Source organism: Chelonia mydas, chromosome 8, assembly GCF_015237465.2.
Source record: "Chelonia mydas isolate rCheMyd1 chromosome 8, rCheMyd1.pri.v2, whole genome shotgun sequence".
NCBI classification, from domain to species: domain Eukaryota; kingdom Metazoa; phylum Chordata; order Testudines; family Cheloniidae; genus Chelonia; species Chelonia mydas.
The window spans coordinates 1,960,596-1,978,462 of NC_057854.1; the positions used below are offsets into that span (position 1 = coordinate 1,960,596).

Below are 17,867 nucleotides of genomic sequence, written 5' to 3' on the forward strand. Positions count from 1 at the left end.
GCCTCTATATAAATCCATGGTACGCCCACATCTTGAATACTGCATGCAGATGTGGTCGCCCCATCCCAAAAAAGATATACTGAAATTGGAAAAGGTTCAGAAAAGGGCAACAAAAATTATTAGGCGTATGGAACGGCTTCCATATGAGGAGAGAATAATAAGACGGAGACTTTTCAGCTTGCAAAAGAGACGGTTAAGGGGAGATATGTTTGAGGTCTATAAAATCATGACTGGTGTAGAGAAAGTAGATAAGGAAGTGTTGTTTACTATTTCTCATAACACAAGAACTAGGGGTCACCAAATGAAATTAATAGGCAGCAGGTTTAAAACAAATAAAAGGAAGTATTTTTTCACACAACGCACAGTTAACCTGTGGAACTCCTTGCCAGAGGATGTTGTGAAGGCCAAGACCATAAGAAGGGTGCAAAAAGAACTAGATAAATTCAGGGAGGATAGGTCCATCAGTGGCTATTAGCCAGGATGGACAGGGATGGTGTCCCTAGCCTCTGTTTGCCAGAAGCTGGGAATGAGTGACAGGGGCTGGATCACTTGATTATTCCCTGTTCTGTTCATTCCCTCTGGGGCACCTGGCACAGGCCACTGTCTGAAGACAGGATACTGGGCTAGATGGACCTTTGGTCTGACTCAGTAGGGCCATTCTTATGTTCTTAATTTCAGCACAGACTTAAATGGGCTATTATTTTTGCACCGGCAGTTTTGTGGGTTCAAATAACTGCAGGTGCAGTTCCACACCCATAATTAGTTGTGGGCACAATCATAGAGTCATAGGAGTGGAAGGGACCTCGCGAGGTCTCTAGTCCAGTCCCCTGCACTCCTGGCAGGACTAAGTATTATCTAGACCATCCCTGACAGGTGACTGGAAATTTTAAAGAGAAAGTTAAACAATGATGGAGATTCCACAACCTGTCTAGGCTATTTATTCCAGTGCTTAACCACCCTGACAGGAACTGGGTATCTGGGTGCTGGAGACAGGAGCACTTCTTAAGCTGTTTTCACTTTAGTCTGCAGCTTTGGGGGACAGGGTTCGAACCTGGGTCTGTGTCTACAGCAGGCTAGTGTGTCTGGTTTAACAAGGCAGGATTCTGGAGTCCCAAGCTGGCAGGGAAAATGGGCTCAGAGGTAGTCTCAGCATATCAGGTGGCAATCCCAAGGGGGTCTCTGTGACCCAACCCGTCACAGCCTCATTTAACCCTCTGGAGAGTGAAGAATAATGGAAAACTCATTAGATTTTGAGTTGTGGTTTCAATCTAGTAACTTTCAACAGCGTCTGGGTGTCTCAGACAGAATACCACTCTGAGGGAATGGTCCTTCCTCCCTGCGCAGCATCCCTTGCTCTCCCGCGGGAGAAAAGTAGGGCGTATGCTGTGTGCCCATAACTTGGTCAGTTTTGTTTATAGAACATCCTAAATCTCCTGAGGCCCAGTCCTGCGCTTTCACTGCAAGACCCTCCTTCCTCATTAGTCAACTTTTCAAACCAGGGCCCAGAGAAATATTCATTCTATCCCTCCTCTCTGCCAGGCCATGAAGCCCCGCATCCCCTTTCCTCACGAGCCCCAGGGAGCAATTTGCACACCTAGCCCACTGTCCTTAGCAGATAGAAGTTAAAGCCTGGAGTAGTTTTCAGATAAACATTTCCTTGTCCGTCACTGAGCAGGATGCATTCCTTAGCGCTTGGGGCAGCCCCACCCCCAGCCACCGCTGCTCCCCGGCTCCAAAAACAACATCAGAGGGTGTTTTCACAATCACAGTGGCCAGTGTCTATGTGTGTGCGTGAGCTCCGTTGGCGTGCACTGTTACGGCACACGCAGCTCTAACAGACTGAACGCCGGGCTAACCAGCCACCTCCACCATGAAAATCGCAGGTGCCTTTGTCCTCCTCACTCTGGCCCTTCTCTGCTGCTTCTCAGGTGAGTCGCTTTCACTGTAGCTGGTAGAAAGTCCCGGGTGATGCTCTGAACACTGGAAATCACAACTGATAACGGGAAAGGCTCAGTGTCACCAGGGTATTCAATTATATTGTTCATTAGCAATCACCGACATCCTGGCAGCAGTGTGCAAGGCACAGTCCCGGAACCAAGTAGGTACCAATCTTAATGGGCCCTGCTCCCTTTATAAGGATTGGGAAGTTAGTAGAATTGGAGAAGTGGCTCAGTCTAATGGGAGCTGATTTCTTCCTAAGAGATATTACTGCTGACCCTGGACAGTGGACTCCCTGCACTGTAACGTCCCTGAGTTGTCCCAATTGACCTACTGGAGGAGGGACTCTGGTACTTGTAGTTTGAAAGGAAATTCCAGCAGCATAAGCAGCTTTCCATGATTGGAGGGGACCGCGGGCTACCCCGATGGGAGGAAGTGGGGATGGTGCTGGCTCTGTAGCCTCCCAGGTGCATTGTGGGGCAGCGGTGGGTCTGGCTGTTCCGACAGTCACTCTGCACAGCATTCCTCCTGCCCCACCCCTGCCCCCCAAGAAGTAAGCAGAGTAAAGGAATGCCATCCCAGTTAGCTTACACTGCTCAGGGGTCCTCTCCACGATCCAAACCTCCCTGGGGGGGTGTTTCAGGGCGAGGAAGATGAGCAAGCCTGGGAGGAGGACACTTGAAGAAGCCATGCTGGCAGGGGAGCTGAAGGGCCTGGGAAGCAGGACAGAGGTGCTGGGACTCTGCAAGTTTCCAAAGATCAGCACAGACCTCAGGTGCCCCATGTCATTTCCACTGAGTAGGACAAAGCATGGGGCAATTCCAATGAAAGTCGGTGAGTGGAAACTCCTGGGGCCGCATTCTGCTCTTCGGTCCCGTGGTCTGTGCCATTACCCAGCTGTCAATGAGAGCAGAGTCTGGCTCTGTGGAGGTTTCTCCCATGGGAAGAGCGAGCGGCTCCTCAGATTTCAGATGTGCCAACACTATTTTGAAACATCTTGTTTGAAATGCATTTTGTTTGCTGATCAGTAGGACCCAGGAAAATCTGCTACGCTAAATCATCAAAAGTTCTCTTGCAATTCACTAACCTAGCTCCCTCCAGGGCCACTAGTACAGGAAACGTTCGGTCTGTCTGGGTGTTTTATGCCACACTCATCACAACAGTAGCTTGTCTGTCATTCCCTAATATTTCCCAGGTTAGAAAACTCCATTCAGTTATTCTGCAAACCAGTTAGCACATGATATGTAATTATCTCAGTCATTCTGCGTCCTTTTATATTTCTGCTTCGGTTCCAGGTATTGCTAGCCAAAACAGGAATCAGGTTAGTCCAGTTCTTTCTGTTCATTTCTTGTCACTTTATTCTGATGCTTTTTTATGGATAAATGGTTCCTATCCACACTGTTCCCAAGATCTAGATGTTGGAAAAATCAGTGAAATCAATAGCAAAAGGAAAATCGCCCAAAGTCCTTATGGTTAAGAGTTAGGCATATCAAAAACCAGAGCCACCTCAGTAATACAGCACAGAGAGAGTGAACCCCAGCGATTCAGACTGAGTCATGCTGATTATACTGGCTGAGGTTCTGGCCCATGGTTTCCAGACAGTCAGACTAGTGAACGCCAGACATCGCTGCATGATGTGGCATAATGCGTGGTTGGATTGTGAAAGATACAGAGAGCAGTGGGGCAGCTAAACTGCGCTGAACAAACATTGTGCAACCGTGTGCTTGGGCAGCATTGAAAGAGCTTTGAATCATAGAATCGTAGAATATCAGGGTTGGAAGGGACCTCAGGAGGTCATCTAGTCCAACCCCCTGCTCAAAGCAGGACCAATCCCCAACTAAATCATCCCAGCCAGGGCTTTGACCTGCTCTGTGTTCTTAAAAAGAACAGGAGCACTTGGGGCAGCTTAGAGACTAACAGGTTCTTAGTTAAGTTTCCCAAGACAAGTGTAGCCCTGCCGCCTAGTGCCTGTGTCCAGGGCACATTTCATTCGATGATTTTGTAGACTGGTGTGGAGCACTTTTTAAATCACTTGCTGACTGTGCATTGGGATCATATTGTCTAGACGCACCATCGGGAATATTAGCATTGGACTATTGCAGGCTCGCGACGTACTGCCGTACAATCATCGCTATTATTTCAAACCTGCCTTTATTTCCAGACATCTCAAAAGTATATGTCCTCTCTGAGGGGGGCGAGTCTCTTGCAATTGTGAAATTTTAAAATGAGGAGGGTTGAATTTTCCAAGAGCAAATAAAGTGTCTGACAAATGCTTATTTTAACCTTCTGAGAACTCAGATTAGCTGTACAGGTTTCTACGAAACTTTCCAAAATTAAACAATTCCTTTCTGCTGTGAGACTGGCCATGAAAATGTCTGTTGCCAAAGGTATTTTATTTAGAAATGTATACACCTCTCAAAATAGGGGGTTGGAATGAAAATGGTACCAAAAATGCAGACACCCTAGTATTCAGAAGTGGCTGGGATGGCTCTCCCTGTATCTACCTCACATCTCTGCTTAACCCGACGGAAATGGCCACGTCATGATGTTGAGCTCTGAGCGCTTCAGGATGCAGTTCTAATACTCAGTGGCTCTCAGTATGGGAGATCTCTGTCCTGACGACTGCTGTGTCCCAGATTACTTGGTGCTACTTGCAGTGGGCTGGAACGTTAGTAGTGGGGGGCTTGAAATCCAGCCTCCTTTCCCATGTCCACCCCCCACAGAGGCTGTGGCCACAGCTGGGGGTGGGTGTGGGACCAGGAGTGGAGCCCTGGGCTGGGACCGTCAGCCGGGACCCCATGTGCCATGGGAGCAGGGGCCTGGGAGCGGGGGGTGGGGCCAATCTCGGGGCCCCGGGCACAGGGCCAGCTGCCATGGCTCCAGGAGCAGAGCCCCAGGCATGGGGCCGGGAATGGGGCCCTGGGCGTGGCCCTCGGGCACAGGGCCAGTGGCCGGGGCGTGGGGCCGGAGGCTGGGACCCGAGCCCCAGGTGCGGGATTGGGGAGTGGAGTGCAGGGCACGTGGAGGGAATAGAGCTAGGATGAAAAAATGTTGACATTTTTCAATGCAATGACCCAACTGTGCAAGTCCTGGGCTTCTCCTCCCCATGGCGCATATGGGCAGTGCTAAACCGTATTGACACCCAACATGGAAGATGTCCATACTCACTCCATAGATGGAAAGTGAGGGAACCGCTGAACTACACCTGTGACGTAGTGCTAACTGCCGGACACATCACGGACGATGACCAACAGCCATTTACATGCTCTGGACTGGACAAGAGACCTTAAGAGGCAACTGCAGCCACACCGTTGCTTTCCCTGTTCCACTCTCGCCATACAAAAGAGGAATGCTAAAAAAGGACGTATTTTTCAAAAGCGCTGCCCATTTTCCACCAGCTCTAACAGCGAGCCACATAACTGCGGAACAGCCACCTCTCGCTGCGGGAGAATTCACACCGCACTGACCCAGCTCCCAGCACACACTGGCCTCCGCGTAACACCTGGGATGCCTTCTCTCAGCACTGGCTCGCTCCTTCAGGGGACCTGAATTGATGGTCAGGAATCTGGAGGGGACGTCTTAAAGACATGAGGCTGACCACAGCAAGGAATGGTTGAAAGGGAGTCTCCCATGCCTGAATATTGCTGCAATGTCCTTTCCCATCAGCCCCAGAGAACGGGAGAAGACGCCTGCTGACCACCTCCCCGTTCGGACTGCAGCAAAGGATTGCAGATGGAGGCCCCAGGTGACTTCTCCTTGATCATAGAGAGAAGAGTCCAGATGAGGAACATAGGGGCAGGACAATTACTCCATACAATAAAGGCTACACTCATTTTATTTGATTGCTTCTGCAGCTCGATTGCACCCAGTACGGCCAAGAACCGTTTGTGTAAGATGGCGAGTTACTATGCCCAGAAGTGGTTATCTTTGTCTGCGGCACGGATGGTGTCACCTACTGGCATGAATGCGAGATCTGTAGGCTAATCTCGTAAGTACCTACACCTCCCTCCTCACGGCTGAGCTGCGAATATCCTTTGCTGGAAGCATTTTCCTCAAAGAAGGAGAATAATGGGCTAGTTTTGCTTAGAATCCCAGCCTCTCACTGTCCTGTGCGCTCCTCCCACGTCCCTCAACACCCTTCCAGGGCCCCTCACAACGCTTCAATGCACAGGGGAGCACTCTCCAAAAAGAGCCGGACTGCACACCCCAGCGCGTCCAGTTCAGACATTCGAGGCAGCTTTAATGTGGGGGAATGACCACTACTTGCCCAATTCTAATAGCTCAGTGATGCTGGTACCAGTGGGTAGCTGGCGGCAAATTTCCCCTACCCGATAAATACCTTCCCTATTAAACCTACAGGGATTTTTGATTAAATGTGTTGGTAGTTTCTGTACAATATATTGAAGTGAACTGATCTCCTATAGTAATCAGTGGTTTTCACTAATTTCTCTCTCTCTCTCGAAAAGGAGTTGATGTTAACAAAGAACACGAGGGAAAGTGTGGGGTAAAGACAGTTTTTATTAATTAGACTCATAGATCTTAAGGCCAGAAGGGACTATCATGATCAACTAGTCTGACCTCCTGCACGTCGCAGGCCACCAAACCTGGCCCACCCACTCCTGCAATAGACCCCTAACCTCTGTCTGAGTGACTGACGTCCTCAAATCATGATTTAAAGACTTCAAGTTACTGATAATCTGCCATTTACACCAGTTTAAACCTGCAAGTGACCCCTGACCCATGCTGCCGAGGAAGGTGAATCCCTCCCCTCCCCACCCCCCGGGTCTCTGCCAATCTGACCTCAGGGAAAATTCCTTCCCGACCCCCAATATGGCGATCAGTTAGACCCTAAGCACGTGGGCAAGACCCACCAGCCAGATCCCTTTATTTATTTCCATTTGGCATAGAAAAGACAGAAGGATGTTCCAATCCTAGGCTCCCTTCCCATAATAATTCATCATGCACAGTCCAACATGAACTCAAATACTAGCAGGAAATTGGCAACCATTCTCCCCGTAAAAGAAGCCAATCTTCAAACCAACAATATCCCCATCTCAGTCCCTACAAAATCCTAATCCCCTAAATAAAAATCAAAAGTGTTTTGATGATGGCCATATCTTACGCTCAGTGCTCAGGGGTGAGTACGGGCTATCTAAGGGCTATCTAACAATTTTTTCTCTCAGATGTCCACGTTGGTGCCTTTCTCTCCTACTGAGGTTGTAGACCCAGAAACATAGACTGGAACGGTTCTTTCAGCTCTGTGTCCATGGAAACATTGATATCACTCATTCTGGAAGAGGAGACCAGGAAATCTGTACCTCAGTTGCCTCAAGATGTGAGAGAGATGATACCTGACTGACCTGCTGACATACACAGCGTATCCGCCTCCCTGCATGTTTCTTCAGTTTTGGGATCTTTCCAGCTGGTTCTAAAATTAGAGAAAATCCTTCCCAAGAAGTCCCAGGGTCATCTCCTCACCCTCATCCAAACTGCATCCCGAAGTGAACCTCAGTCACTGTAAAACTACTTACTCATGGTCCCAAAGAGTGAGGGCTGGAGACCACTGGAACAATAGTCATTGCAGATATTTTCATTTTTACCTCCTCTAATGATCTGGGAACCATTTTCTCTGGTGTGTGATTGAAAGGTTTGGGATCTGCTGATGAATAGCCCTATAGGAGCTATAGGAGAATTAGGTATTATGATCATTACACATTGATTTTAAGGCAGAAGGGGGGGGGGGCGGGCATTGTCCATGTCTGCTCTGACCTTCTACATAGCACAGGCCATAAGAAGTCACCCAGGAAACCCTGTAGTAGAGGGAATTTCTCCTGCCTGGATTTATTCCCCAAACAGGAGTTGGCTCACCCTGTTGGGATGTTGTGGCAGGACCCTTTGCTACCCAACACCCTGCAGGCTCCGCCCACTGGCATGGGCTGCCTGGCTCTCTCATAGACTTGCACAATGCCCGTCCCTCAACTGCTGAGTGGTTTAGGCACTCAGACTAGCGCGCTTGGCTTGACTGTCTGGGCAGATGCAATCGCAATACAATATACTTCCCACCCTGAAACACTGGGGTCTTATTGGGCCGGGGTCAGCCTCGCATGAAGTCTCTAAGCCTCAAAAATAAACATCATAAAACTTCCTTTACGATTATTTTTTGCCTTCTTGTTTCATGAATGTGCGTCCTTTCCAGCGAGCTCAGGAGGGATTATGCCAGAGAGTGATATTTCCAACAAAACTACAGATAAAAGGACCAAACCCAGAAGAGGTTCCTTGTTTCTGACTCAGGCAAAACTCTCGCTGGAGCCAGGGAGTCAAAGCCTGCAGTCTTTACCCGGTAGCTAGAATCATCCTGCCCTTTCAGGGTATGTCTGCACTGCAGACTGAGGTGTCGACATAGCCCTGCTAGCACGGCTAAAAGGAGCAGGATAGAATGTGCCACGGTCTTTAGCATGGGCTGCACAAGCCCACCCGGGACCCTAGGTACGTACCCACATTGCTAGTCCGTGTTGAAGCTTGTCCTGCCACATCTAAGCTGTCATTATTAGCAATGGGTCAAACTCATGTGCGTATGCCTACCCACGCTGCAGTCACCCCTCGGATTGCCGTGGGACACACCCTCAGCAACCAGCAACGACAGCCTGCCCACCTAGGCCTAGAGTCAGCAGCATCTCCCAGGATACGAAGAAAGATGTTTCTGATTTTCTATTTAAAAACTCAGGTTCCCTTTAATTCACTCCCTGCCCATATGCAGGTGGGATGTGGTCTCTAAAGACGAAACAGGCTGTACTGTCCCTCCTTTGCTTACATTACTTCCCTAGCACAAAGGGTCTCTTTTATGCAGTGTCTATATTTGCTTTTCAGTCTTCATGGCAGTACATGTGGCGTTTAATTATGGCTCATTCTATTGCAAGGGCCCTACCCTCATCTATAATGCTTTAATGAAGCCTATACTTGTCTCAGAGACTTTAAGGCCACACATCGCAGGCCACAGAACCTTACCCACCCAGTTCTGCAATGGGTCCACAACCTCTGGCTGACTTACTAACATCCTCAAATCATAATTTAAGGACCTGATGTGACAGAAAATCTAGCTCAAACCAGCAAGTGACTTGTGCCCCACAGTGCAGAGGAAGGCAAAACCTCCCAGGGTCTCTGCCAATCTGACGTGGGGAAGAATGCCTTCCCAACCCCAAATACGGCGATCAGTTAAACCCTGAGCATGTGGGGGTGACCCATTAGCCAGACCCCTGGGAAAGAATTCTCTGTAGTAGCTCAGAGCCCTCCCCAGCTAGTGTCCCATCTCCAGCTGTTGGAGATACAGCAGAACCCCAATTATCCTATCTATTTGGATCGGGGCTAGATAGGATAATCAAAAATTCGAATAATCCAGAGAATGGGAAAGTACAAGGCTGAAGCGCCATCTAGTGGCCACAGGAGAGATTGGCCGCTTCTGGACCTGGAGTCCTGGTTGTTTGGTTAATACAGAGAGATGGATAATGGAGGGTTGGATAATTGGGGTTCTACTGTATTTGCTAATAGCAGTTGTGGACGGGTCATATGCCATTGTAGGCAACCTCAGTATACCATCCCCGCCATAAACTTCTCAAATTCAGTCTTGAAACAAGTTTGAGAGTTTTGCCCCCACTGTTCTCCTTGGGAGGCTGTTCCAGAACTTCACTCCTCTGATGATTAGAAACTTGCATATTCTTTGGCACAGAATTCACCCCACCAAACATATGTTAACCTTTACCCATTGTTTCCAAACCCAGACTTTCAGCTGAGGTCCTAGCTGACCATCTGTCAGTGAGAAACCTAGCACGGCAAGAAAACCCTGGAGAGGATGGGGAAGGACAGTATGGCAAGTCCTCACACCTCCCTAAGTGTCCGTAGAATGTGTGGGTAATCTGTAGAGGCCCAGCTTCAGGCCCCTTTAAAGTCTCATGTAAGCCCTATATTCGTCACCCCAAATAACTGATTCAAAAGCTGTTGCACCCTAGAATATCTTACAACATATGTAATGCAGTACGCAATCTGAATAGCATTCAATGTAACAACTTAATGGCGTGGTCCATCCACATTACCAGATTCCTCCCTCCAATTTCATAGCTTCCACTGCATACACAATGTGCTCATTGTCCAGGAAAAACAAAGGACCCACTGTACAGCAAGCCTCTTTGTTAACAAGCTGGGTGCAGCCTGTGTGTTTATTGCATTCTCCTGGGCATCTCGCTGATAAGAAAATGTTCTTTACAGCTCAGTACAAGCCTCAATAAAAAACAGCTGGCTTCCAGAGCCAACAGTGATGTTAGGGTGGTGATTTCACAGTCAAGGTTGGGGAGACACACACATTATATCTCTGTGAGCTCTGGCAGTGGAATCTGAGAAACATCATCTACTCAGCAGAGCGGCTACAGACTTGACTCCCACTCACCCATCACCTCCACCATGAAGATAAGAGGTGTCTTTGGGCTGCTCGGTCTGGCACTTTTCAGCTATTTTTCCGGTGAGTTGATTTTGTTGTAGACTGTGTAACACCCTTTGGCAGATATCTCTAGCCCTCTTGAAGCCAAGAAGTCAGTGATGTATGCACATCCTTAAAGAAGTGACACTGAGCTAGGGTTTGTGCCAAGAACAGTTCCAAGCCAGTGGGTTGGTATGGGATTTCTCTTTGGATGAAATTCATTCCTGTGCAGAGAGCTCCTGCAAGGCCTCTGTACCACCTAAGTCCTACTTGAACCTATAGGATGTTACCAGGACTTGTGGGTCGCAGAGGCGAAGTTCACATTGCATTTCATCATTAAGGAGCAACCAAAAACTCTGTTTTTATTAAACAATCAAAAAATTCCAACTGTAGAACATTATCTGATGTTTACTCAGAGGAGATATAATATTAGCTGTGGCCATCAATACAAGAAGGAACAGTTGGTTTCCTGGGTTAAGAGTGTATATTTGGTTATTCTTTAGGATTAATGTTTCCTAATGGATGTTTATCAAAGATGCTGCTTTGTTTTTATCATTTTTGTCTCTGTTTTTTGTTCCAGGTGTCGCCACTGGGGAAGGTCAGGTGAGTTTCAGATCTTCTTTGTCATTTTCCCCTGACCCCTAGGTCCATCACAGATAGGCACATAGGGAAAACCACTAAACACCAATGAAAGAATAGAGGTGCCTCAAAAAGTGAAATGACTCCCTTGCCGTAGAATTGAGACAATGGATCCCTGGGATTTGGATCCATTGTTTCCACATGGTGCAACTGATAAAAACAAACAATAACTACTAATAACATAGGGTGAAATTTACCCCAGCATAGAGGGCCAATGCAAGGCCAATGTACCACTTAAAGCCCACTTAAGCCCTAGTGCAGAGGGGTCAATTTAATCCATAATGCATTTGTCAAGGCCCCTTGTTAATTTAATATACTCCATGTGCTTTTTAGTTCAAACACAATTGCATCATAGTGTCACAAGTATCCCTTACCTTTTGTTTTAAAATCTACTCAAAATTTCAGCCATCTGAATATAATTAAGGCACGTCAGTGAATAGTTCATAAAATTGACTGATTCCAAGAAAATCACCTCATTTTCTAGTCTCTCATTTTTGACCAGCAGACTACATTTTACCTGAATGTTTTGGCTATGTGAGAATATTTGCTGCATGAGGATGGTGGGCACCATTATAAAAACCTACACAGATCTATGGGTGGTGTGACAAAGTTCCTCCTCCACCTTGGTGGGTCCTGCTCTTATTGGCAGATTTGCTCGCCTCAGAGATTCACAGCAGCCCTCAGCTTGGCCACTTTCGAGGCTCAAATCTGCCGTTTTACTCAGATAACCTCATCACCAGCCAGCATGGGGAAAAGGAAGGAAAACAATCCCCATAGTCTCTGCTGATCCACCATGTGGGTTGCGGAACAGCCCAGAGACCTTCCCCTCTGGTGGAATCCACAGGGCCCTGTGGCCTGCAGCTGTCTAGAATGCCTCCTGGAACAGCTGTGCGACAGCTTACAACTCCCTGGGTTACTTCCCCATGGCCTCCTCTCAACCCCTTCTTTATCCTCACCACAGGACCTTCCTCCTGATGTCTGATAACGCTTATACTCCTCAGTCCTCCAACAGTCGTGTTCTCACTCTCAGCTCCCAGTGCCTCTGGCTCCCAGCTCCTCACACGCACACCACAGACTGAAGTGAGCTCCTTTTTAAATTCAGGTGCCCTGATTAGCCAGCCTGTCCTAACTGATTCTAGCAGTTTCTTCTTAATTGGCTCCAGGTGTCCTAATTAGCCTGCCTGCCTTAATTGGTTCCAGCAAGTTCCTGCTTGTTCTGGAACTGCCCCTGTTACCTTACCCAGGGAAAAGGGGTGTACTTAATCTGGGACTAATATATTGGCCTTCTAACAATCTCCTGTAGCCATCTGGCCTGACCCTGTCACATAGGTAATTTTCAAAAGAGCCTAAGGAGGTTTTCTCCTAAATCCCACAGAGGCATAGGCAGTTCCTTGGTCACCTCCCAGCTTTAATTTGGGGCTCTGGTAGGTTTTAGTCCTTCAAAATCCACGACTGGGTTTTCCCCATGGTTATGCATTCATCCATTTGAGATCCAGAACCATCACCCAGACTGGGCAGATCAGCCCTTTCTTTATACAGCTAGGGTCTTTGATCCTGGCCTTCTGTAACAGGTAATCAGCAGACAATGACCCTCTCCTCAGGGCATCATTTCAGAAGGCTGCATTTTTGCATAACCAGAGCTGGGGAATTGCACTAATGTCTCCCTGGGGATTCCCCAGGAAATCCACTTCACACTTATTGTCCCAAAAGTCCATCCTTGTCCAGCCCATTTTCCATACAGTCTTTTGAACTCCCAGGACTTACATCTGTCACATCCCCCCAAGAGACGTTACATACAATCCTGGCCCACAACGATACAGAAACTCAAAACAATAATGTCTTTGAAGGATATGGCAGGAAATTGAGGTTTGAAATCCTAGCCTATCTTTTGAGGCTCAATCTTTATTGTCTCCCAGAAGGTGACCAGTGTCAGCGTAAAGACAACACAGAGAACATGCTCCAGGCTGAACTTCGAGCTTGGCAACATTTTTCAACTGAAACGTTTTTGCTAAAAAAATGCAGATTCAGGACACAACCATCCAATGACCTTGAGTCCCTTTTGTTGAATTTTTCATTTTAAAAAATCAGAAAAAAATCAGAACATTTCATTTCCACATTTTTTGAGTAAAATATTTTCAGCTTGAAATGGCTTTTCGCTTCAGATTTCCCTCTAATTGTATTTTGAAAAAGTCATAAATGTTTTAAAACGCTTAAAAATCAAAACAAAAGGTTTAGTTCCCTTTTCCATTTTCCAAAAATTTCGAAGATTTGGGAGTTTGGTCCAAACGGAAACTGTACACAGGTATAAGAGCTCTGTGAAGCTTCCTCTGCAACCCATCCCCCCTTTTCACATATATATAACTTTTTGAAATTACCAACAAACCAAGAAAAAAAAATCATTATTCACCCAGCTCTGGTGAGCTCTCCTTCCCCTCCAGAGCAGGAGATCTAAAGGAACCTAGGATGATTACGACCCTTTCCCCTCCCATTCAGGATGGGGGGAAACGTTCTAGTATGTCCTATAAAGTCTCTGTTAAAGGAACTACAAGGGGATGGCACCTGCAAAGAGTGGGGTACAGGTGGGGGAGGACCACAAGGCAAAGTGAATACTCAGAGAAGCACAGAGCTATCAGGTGTAATGTTGTAGTAAAGGTCACACCCAAATGACACTCTCTTTTGCAGCCTCTTTGCAGTCTCTACACAGCGCTTCCCAGTAGAGAAGTTCTTTGTCCCAGGATGGCTGACCCAGTCTGTGGCAGTGATGGCGTCACCTACCCCAATGAGTGTTTGTTCTGCAGAGAAATCCTGTAAGTTCTTAAGTAACTTCTTCTGATTAACCAAAGCAGCAAAGCAGCACAGAAAAGCCCGCAGTATAAGCACCGCTGGCTGGGGACGGACGAGATGGCTTGATGTGATTCTGCGACTCATCTTTGTGAGTCTGGTATTCACTGATCAGAGATCAGTCCAACCAGAGATCACTTGGGAGCTATCTGATTTAAAGGAGTTTCGTTAATTGTATCAGCATCATAGAACTGAAGAGATGTAATGAGTGAGATTCCTGCAAAGTGCTCACAAACTAACCTCTCTCCACATACTCTTCTCTCTTTCTCTCTCAAGACGTGGCAACAAGATTGTCAAAAAGCATGATGGAAGATGTGTTCAGGTACAGCCAAATATCTGCTCTGTTCATTGTTATAACCTACTTCCTGATACATTAGCAATGGCATGTCCTCACAATAGAGACAGTATGAATGTGTAACCCCCACACCTCCTGGTTGTGGTGCTCTGTCCCCTCTAGTGCCACCAAGACCACTTAGAGATTAATGAGTCTGCTACTGCCTTAGCTAAGGGCCACGTGGCTTTTAGCTCATGCAGTAGAGGCTTATGCATTTAGCTCCAAAGGTCCCAAGTTAAATTAATAGGCAGCAGGTTTAAATTAATAGGCAGCAGGTTTAAAACAAACAAAAGGAAGTATTTCTTCACACAGTGCACAGTCAACCTGTGGAACTCCTTGCCGGAGGATGTTGTGAAGGCCAAGACCATAACAGGGTTCAAAAAAGAACTAGATAAATTCAGGGAGGATAGGTCCATTAATGGCTATTAGCCAGGATGGGCAGGGATGGTGTCCCTAGCCTCTGTTTGCCAGAAGCCGGGAATGGGGGACAGGGGATGGATCACTTGATGATTCCCTGTTCTGTTCATTCCCTCTGGGGCATCTGGCACTGGCCACTGTCAATAGACAGGATACTGGGCTAGATGGACCTTTGGTCTGACCCATAGGGCCATTCTTATGTTTTTATGTTCGGTTCGATCCTGCCCACCAATGACTGGGGTCTGTCGGTGTTACAAATGCACTAGCAACCGAGCTGGGAGCAACAAAAATTTCCATTTTGCAGGAAATTCTGCAGTTTTGAAATTTGTTTTTGTTCCAAACTGGAACGAAAACAAGTTTAGAAATTTCCCATAAAATAAAATTTTCCAAAATACCCACAACATTGTTTCAGGTCAGTTAAAACATTTTGTTTCAATTTTGAGGTTTGATTTTCTATTTTATTCTAACATATAACAGAATATAAACATTGAAACAAAATGTCATTCGGAACAAAAAATCCCAACGTGGAATTTCAGTAATTTTTGCCTTGAATGGTACATTATGTTCCCTCCAGAACTGTACACCTTATTACTTGGGATTGTACCTTGCACGTGATATTAGGACCACTGATCTCAGCTTTGCCTTTCATGCAGCCTTTGCTGCTTCCTACAATTGGCCTTGTTCTCCTCTTCTTTTACCTCCTCCCGGCAGACGGGGAGAGAGACAGCAAGTCGGTTACAATCCGATCCCTAGAAGAAGGAGAGGGAGGGTTATAGATTGAACCTTGTGTTGCCTTGTGACTGTTGCAGGTTGACTGCACTGGCTACATGAAAACACCCACAGGTCAGGAAGCGGCCTGCACGCTGGAGTACAGCCCAATCTGCGGCACTGACGGCGTTACCTATGGCAACAAATGTGCTTTTTGCTCTGCTGTCGCGTAAGTTCCACAAGAGCTGCTGGGCCATCACAGAGATGTACGGACATTTCGATCATCGTGTTGGTTCCCAGAGGGCGATGCGGTGATCTAATTCTTGACAGCCTGCCCTGTGTTCATCCACCCTAACCTTGCTTTCTTCCCGAAGGAATGGAGCAGACGTTGACCAGAACAATGATGGAGAATGTCCCCAGGTAAAGCCCAGACATCAGCCTTATTAACTGTTTATACGTATATATGGCATACCTTCAATTCAGTGCGGCAGCATGGCCAACCTGAAGGAAAATATCTGTCTTGTGCTGATACCGTTTTCGAGGCACTTGGGCGACAAGACTGGGAATATGATAGGAGACACGTGTTAAGAGTAGCCCAGAGCTGTCAGATGTGATGGGGTAACGTTAACACAGCACTCTAACACACACCTCGGCGTGCAGAAAAACTCCAGACCCACAAACTCTGGGATCTGCTGGTATCGGCTGCTCCGCTAACTGGGAAAATGGGCTTTGCCGTGGCTGTTGTCTCACCCCCCTCCTGAACAAAGAAAGCTGGCGAGTCAATTATTATCAGAGGCATTGATTAGCAATGAGCAATAATTCCTCTGTCTTCGCCAGTCTGATTTGCAAGGCCTCTTCCTCCTTTCTCAAGACCCTCTTCTGCTGCATACCAACCCCAACCAGGAACTGGCCCATGGACAATGGCCTGGCTTAGGGGCAGCTGGGAAAAGTAGCTATTTATGTAATGTATGCCTTTGTTTCTCTTCTCCACCTTCCGCATGTTGCATGACACCAGAGTTCAAGCTCTTCAAGGCAGAGCCAGTCCCTGTTTATATAGTGCCTAGCACAACAGAGCCCTGATCCTGAGACGGGTCTTTGGGCACTAGGATACTATAAATATTAAATATTTACACAGTACATGAAAAGATGGGAGTTGCCTTCCCAAGTGGGGGGTCAGTTCTAGGCAACTCCCATCTTTTCATGTACTGTGTAAATATATCTACCTACTGTATTTTCCACTCGATGCATCTGATGAAGTAGGTTTTAGCGCACGAAAGCTTATGCCCAAATACATTTGTTAGTCTCTAAGGTGCCACAAGGACTCCTCGTTGTTTTTGCTGATACAGATACACAGCTACCACTCTGAGAACTTTAATAAACACCCTGACAGGCCAGTCAGTGTTACATGACATAAGAACAGCCATATGGGTCAGACCAAAGGTCCATCTAGCCAGTATCCTGTCTTCCAACAGTGGCCAATGCCAGGTGCCCCAAAGGGAATGAACAGAACAGGTGATCATCAAGTGATCCATCTCCTGTCACCTGTTCCCAGCTTCTGGCAAACAGAGGATAGGGACACCATCCCTGCCCATCCTGGATAACAGCCATTGATGGATCTATCCTCTGTGAATTTATCTAATTCTTTTTATACCATGTAATAGTCTTGGCCTTCACAACATCCTCTGGCGAGGAGTTCCACAGGTTGACTGTGCGTTGTGTGAAAAAATACTTCCTGTTGTTTGTTTGGGCATGACAGCATGCTGATGTTTGTCCTGCAGCCACCCAACTCTGCTGGCATCCCAGAGAACCCCCATCGCCCCTCACAAATCTAGCGCCCTCTTGAAACCTGGTTCTCTTTCTTCAGGACCACCTACATTCTACATAATCCCCTAGCCGAGACAAACACTGCAGCTGCTTAGCCCAGAAGAGTCTCATTTCTCTTCTGCTTCCCTTAGAATTCAGTTCAGATCCCCAGTTACTGGCCCACAGTCCCCCTGGGTCCCTCACCTGTAGAGGTTTAAACTGGGCTTTTAGCAGAAGCATTCAAAAGTTATCGGTCCCTTTCCAAACCCCTCTCACTGGCTGGCACAAAATGACTGTCACAAGCAGCAAGGAAAAGGGACAAGCATCAAAGAAGTGCTCTGTATTTTAGCTGGTTAGCAGAGTAAGGGGGGAGGCTATTCCTCCAGGGCTACTCGTTGCTAATCAATCTCTCTCTCTCTCTCTCTCATCTCTCCAGACTAAGTAACAGAAAACTTCCCCTCAGGCAGTATGGGGAATGCTGAATCCCCAGTGGTGCCGAGCTGATAGTGGCCCTTTCGCTTGCACTTTCCGCCAGCAAAGCCCTGCAATGAAATACCTTCTCCCTTCACCCCAGATTCCGGCAGCTCACCGGGGCTTCTCGGTCCCTCTGTTGGCTTGATCAATAAAGTAAACTCAGCAGCATTCTTTGCCTCAGTTTGTTCTTTGGGCAAGGCGTTATGGCCTCCAGGGTCCTGGCCCTTAGGTACCATCCGACCGTAA

At 47.3% G+C, this 17,867-nt stretch overlaps 1 protein-coding gene across 2 annotated transcripts; it reads left to right on the forward strand.

Moving 5' to 3' along the window:
- Positions 1 to 1,781: 1,781 nt before the first annotated feature.
- LOC102934126 (ovomucoid) lies at positions 1,782 to 17,789 on the forward strand. Of its 2 annotated transcripts, none has more exons than XM_027827328.3 (7): positions 1,782 to 1,928; positions 10,986 to 11,008; positions 13,727 to 13,851; positions 14,162 to 14,207; positions 15,446 to 15,573; positions 15,719 to 15,764; positions 17,584 to 17,789. In XM_027827328.3, the coding sequence occupies exons 1-7, from the start codon at positions 1,871 to 1,873 to the stop codon at positions 17,590 to 17,592; spliced, it is 435 nt and encodes a 144-aa protein (XP_027683129.2). In that variant the 5' UTR covers positions 1,782 to 1,870; the 3' UTR covers positions 17,593 to 17,789. The 2 variants fall into 2 exon arrangements, with proteins under 2 accessions (XP_027683129.2, XP_043377089.1); XM_043521154.1 differs by lacking the exon at positions 1,782 to 1,928 and adding an exon at positions 10,165 to 10,447.
- Positions 17,790 to 17,867: the final 78 nt, after the last annotated feature.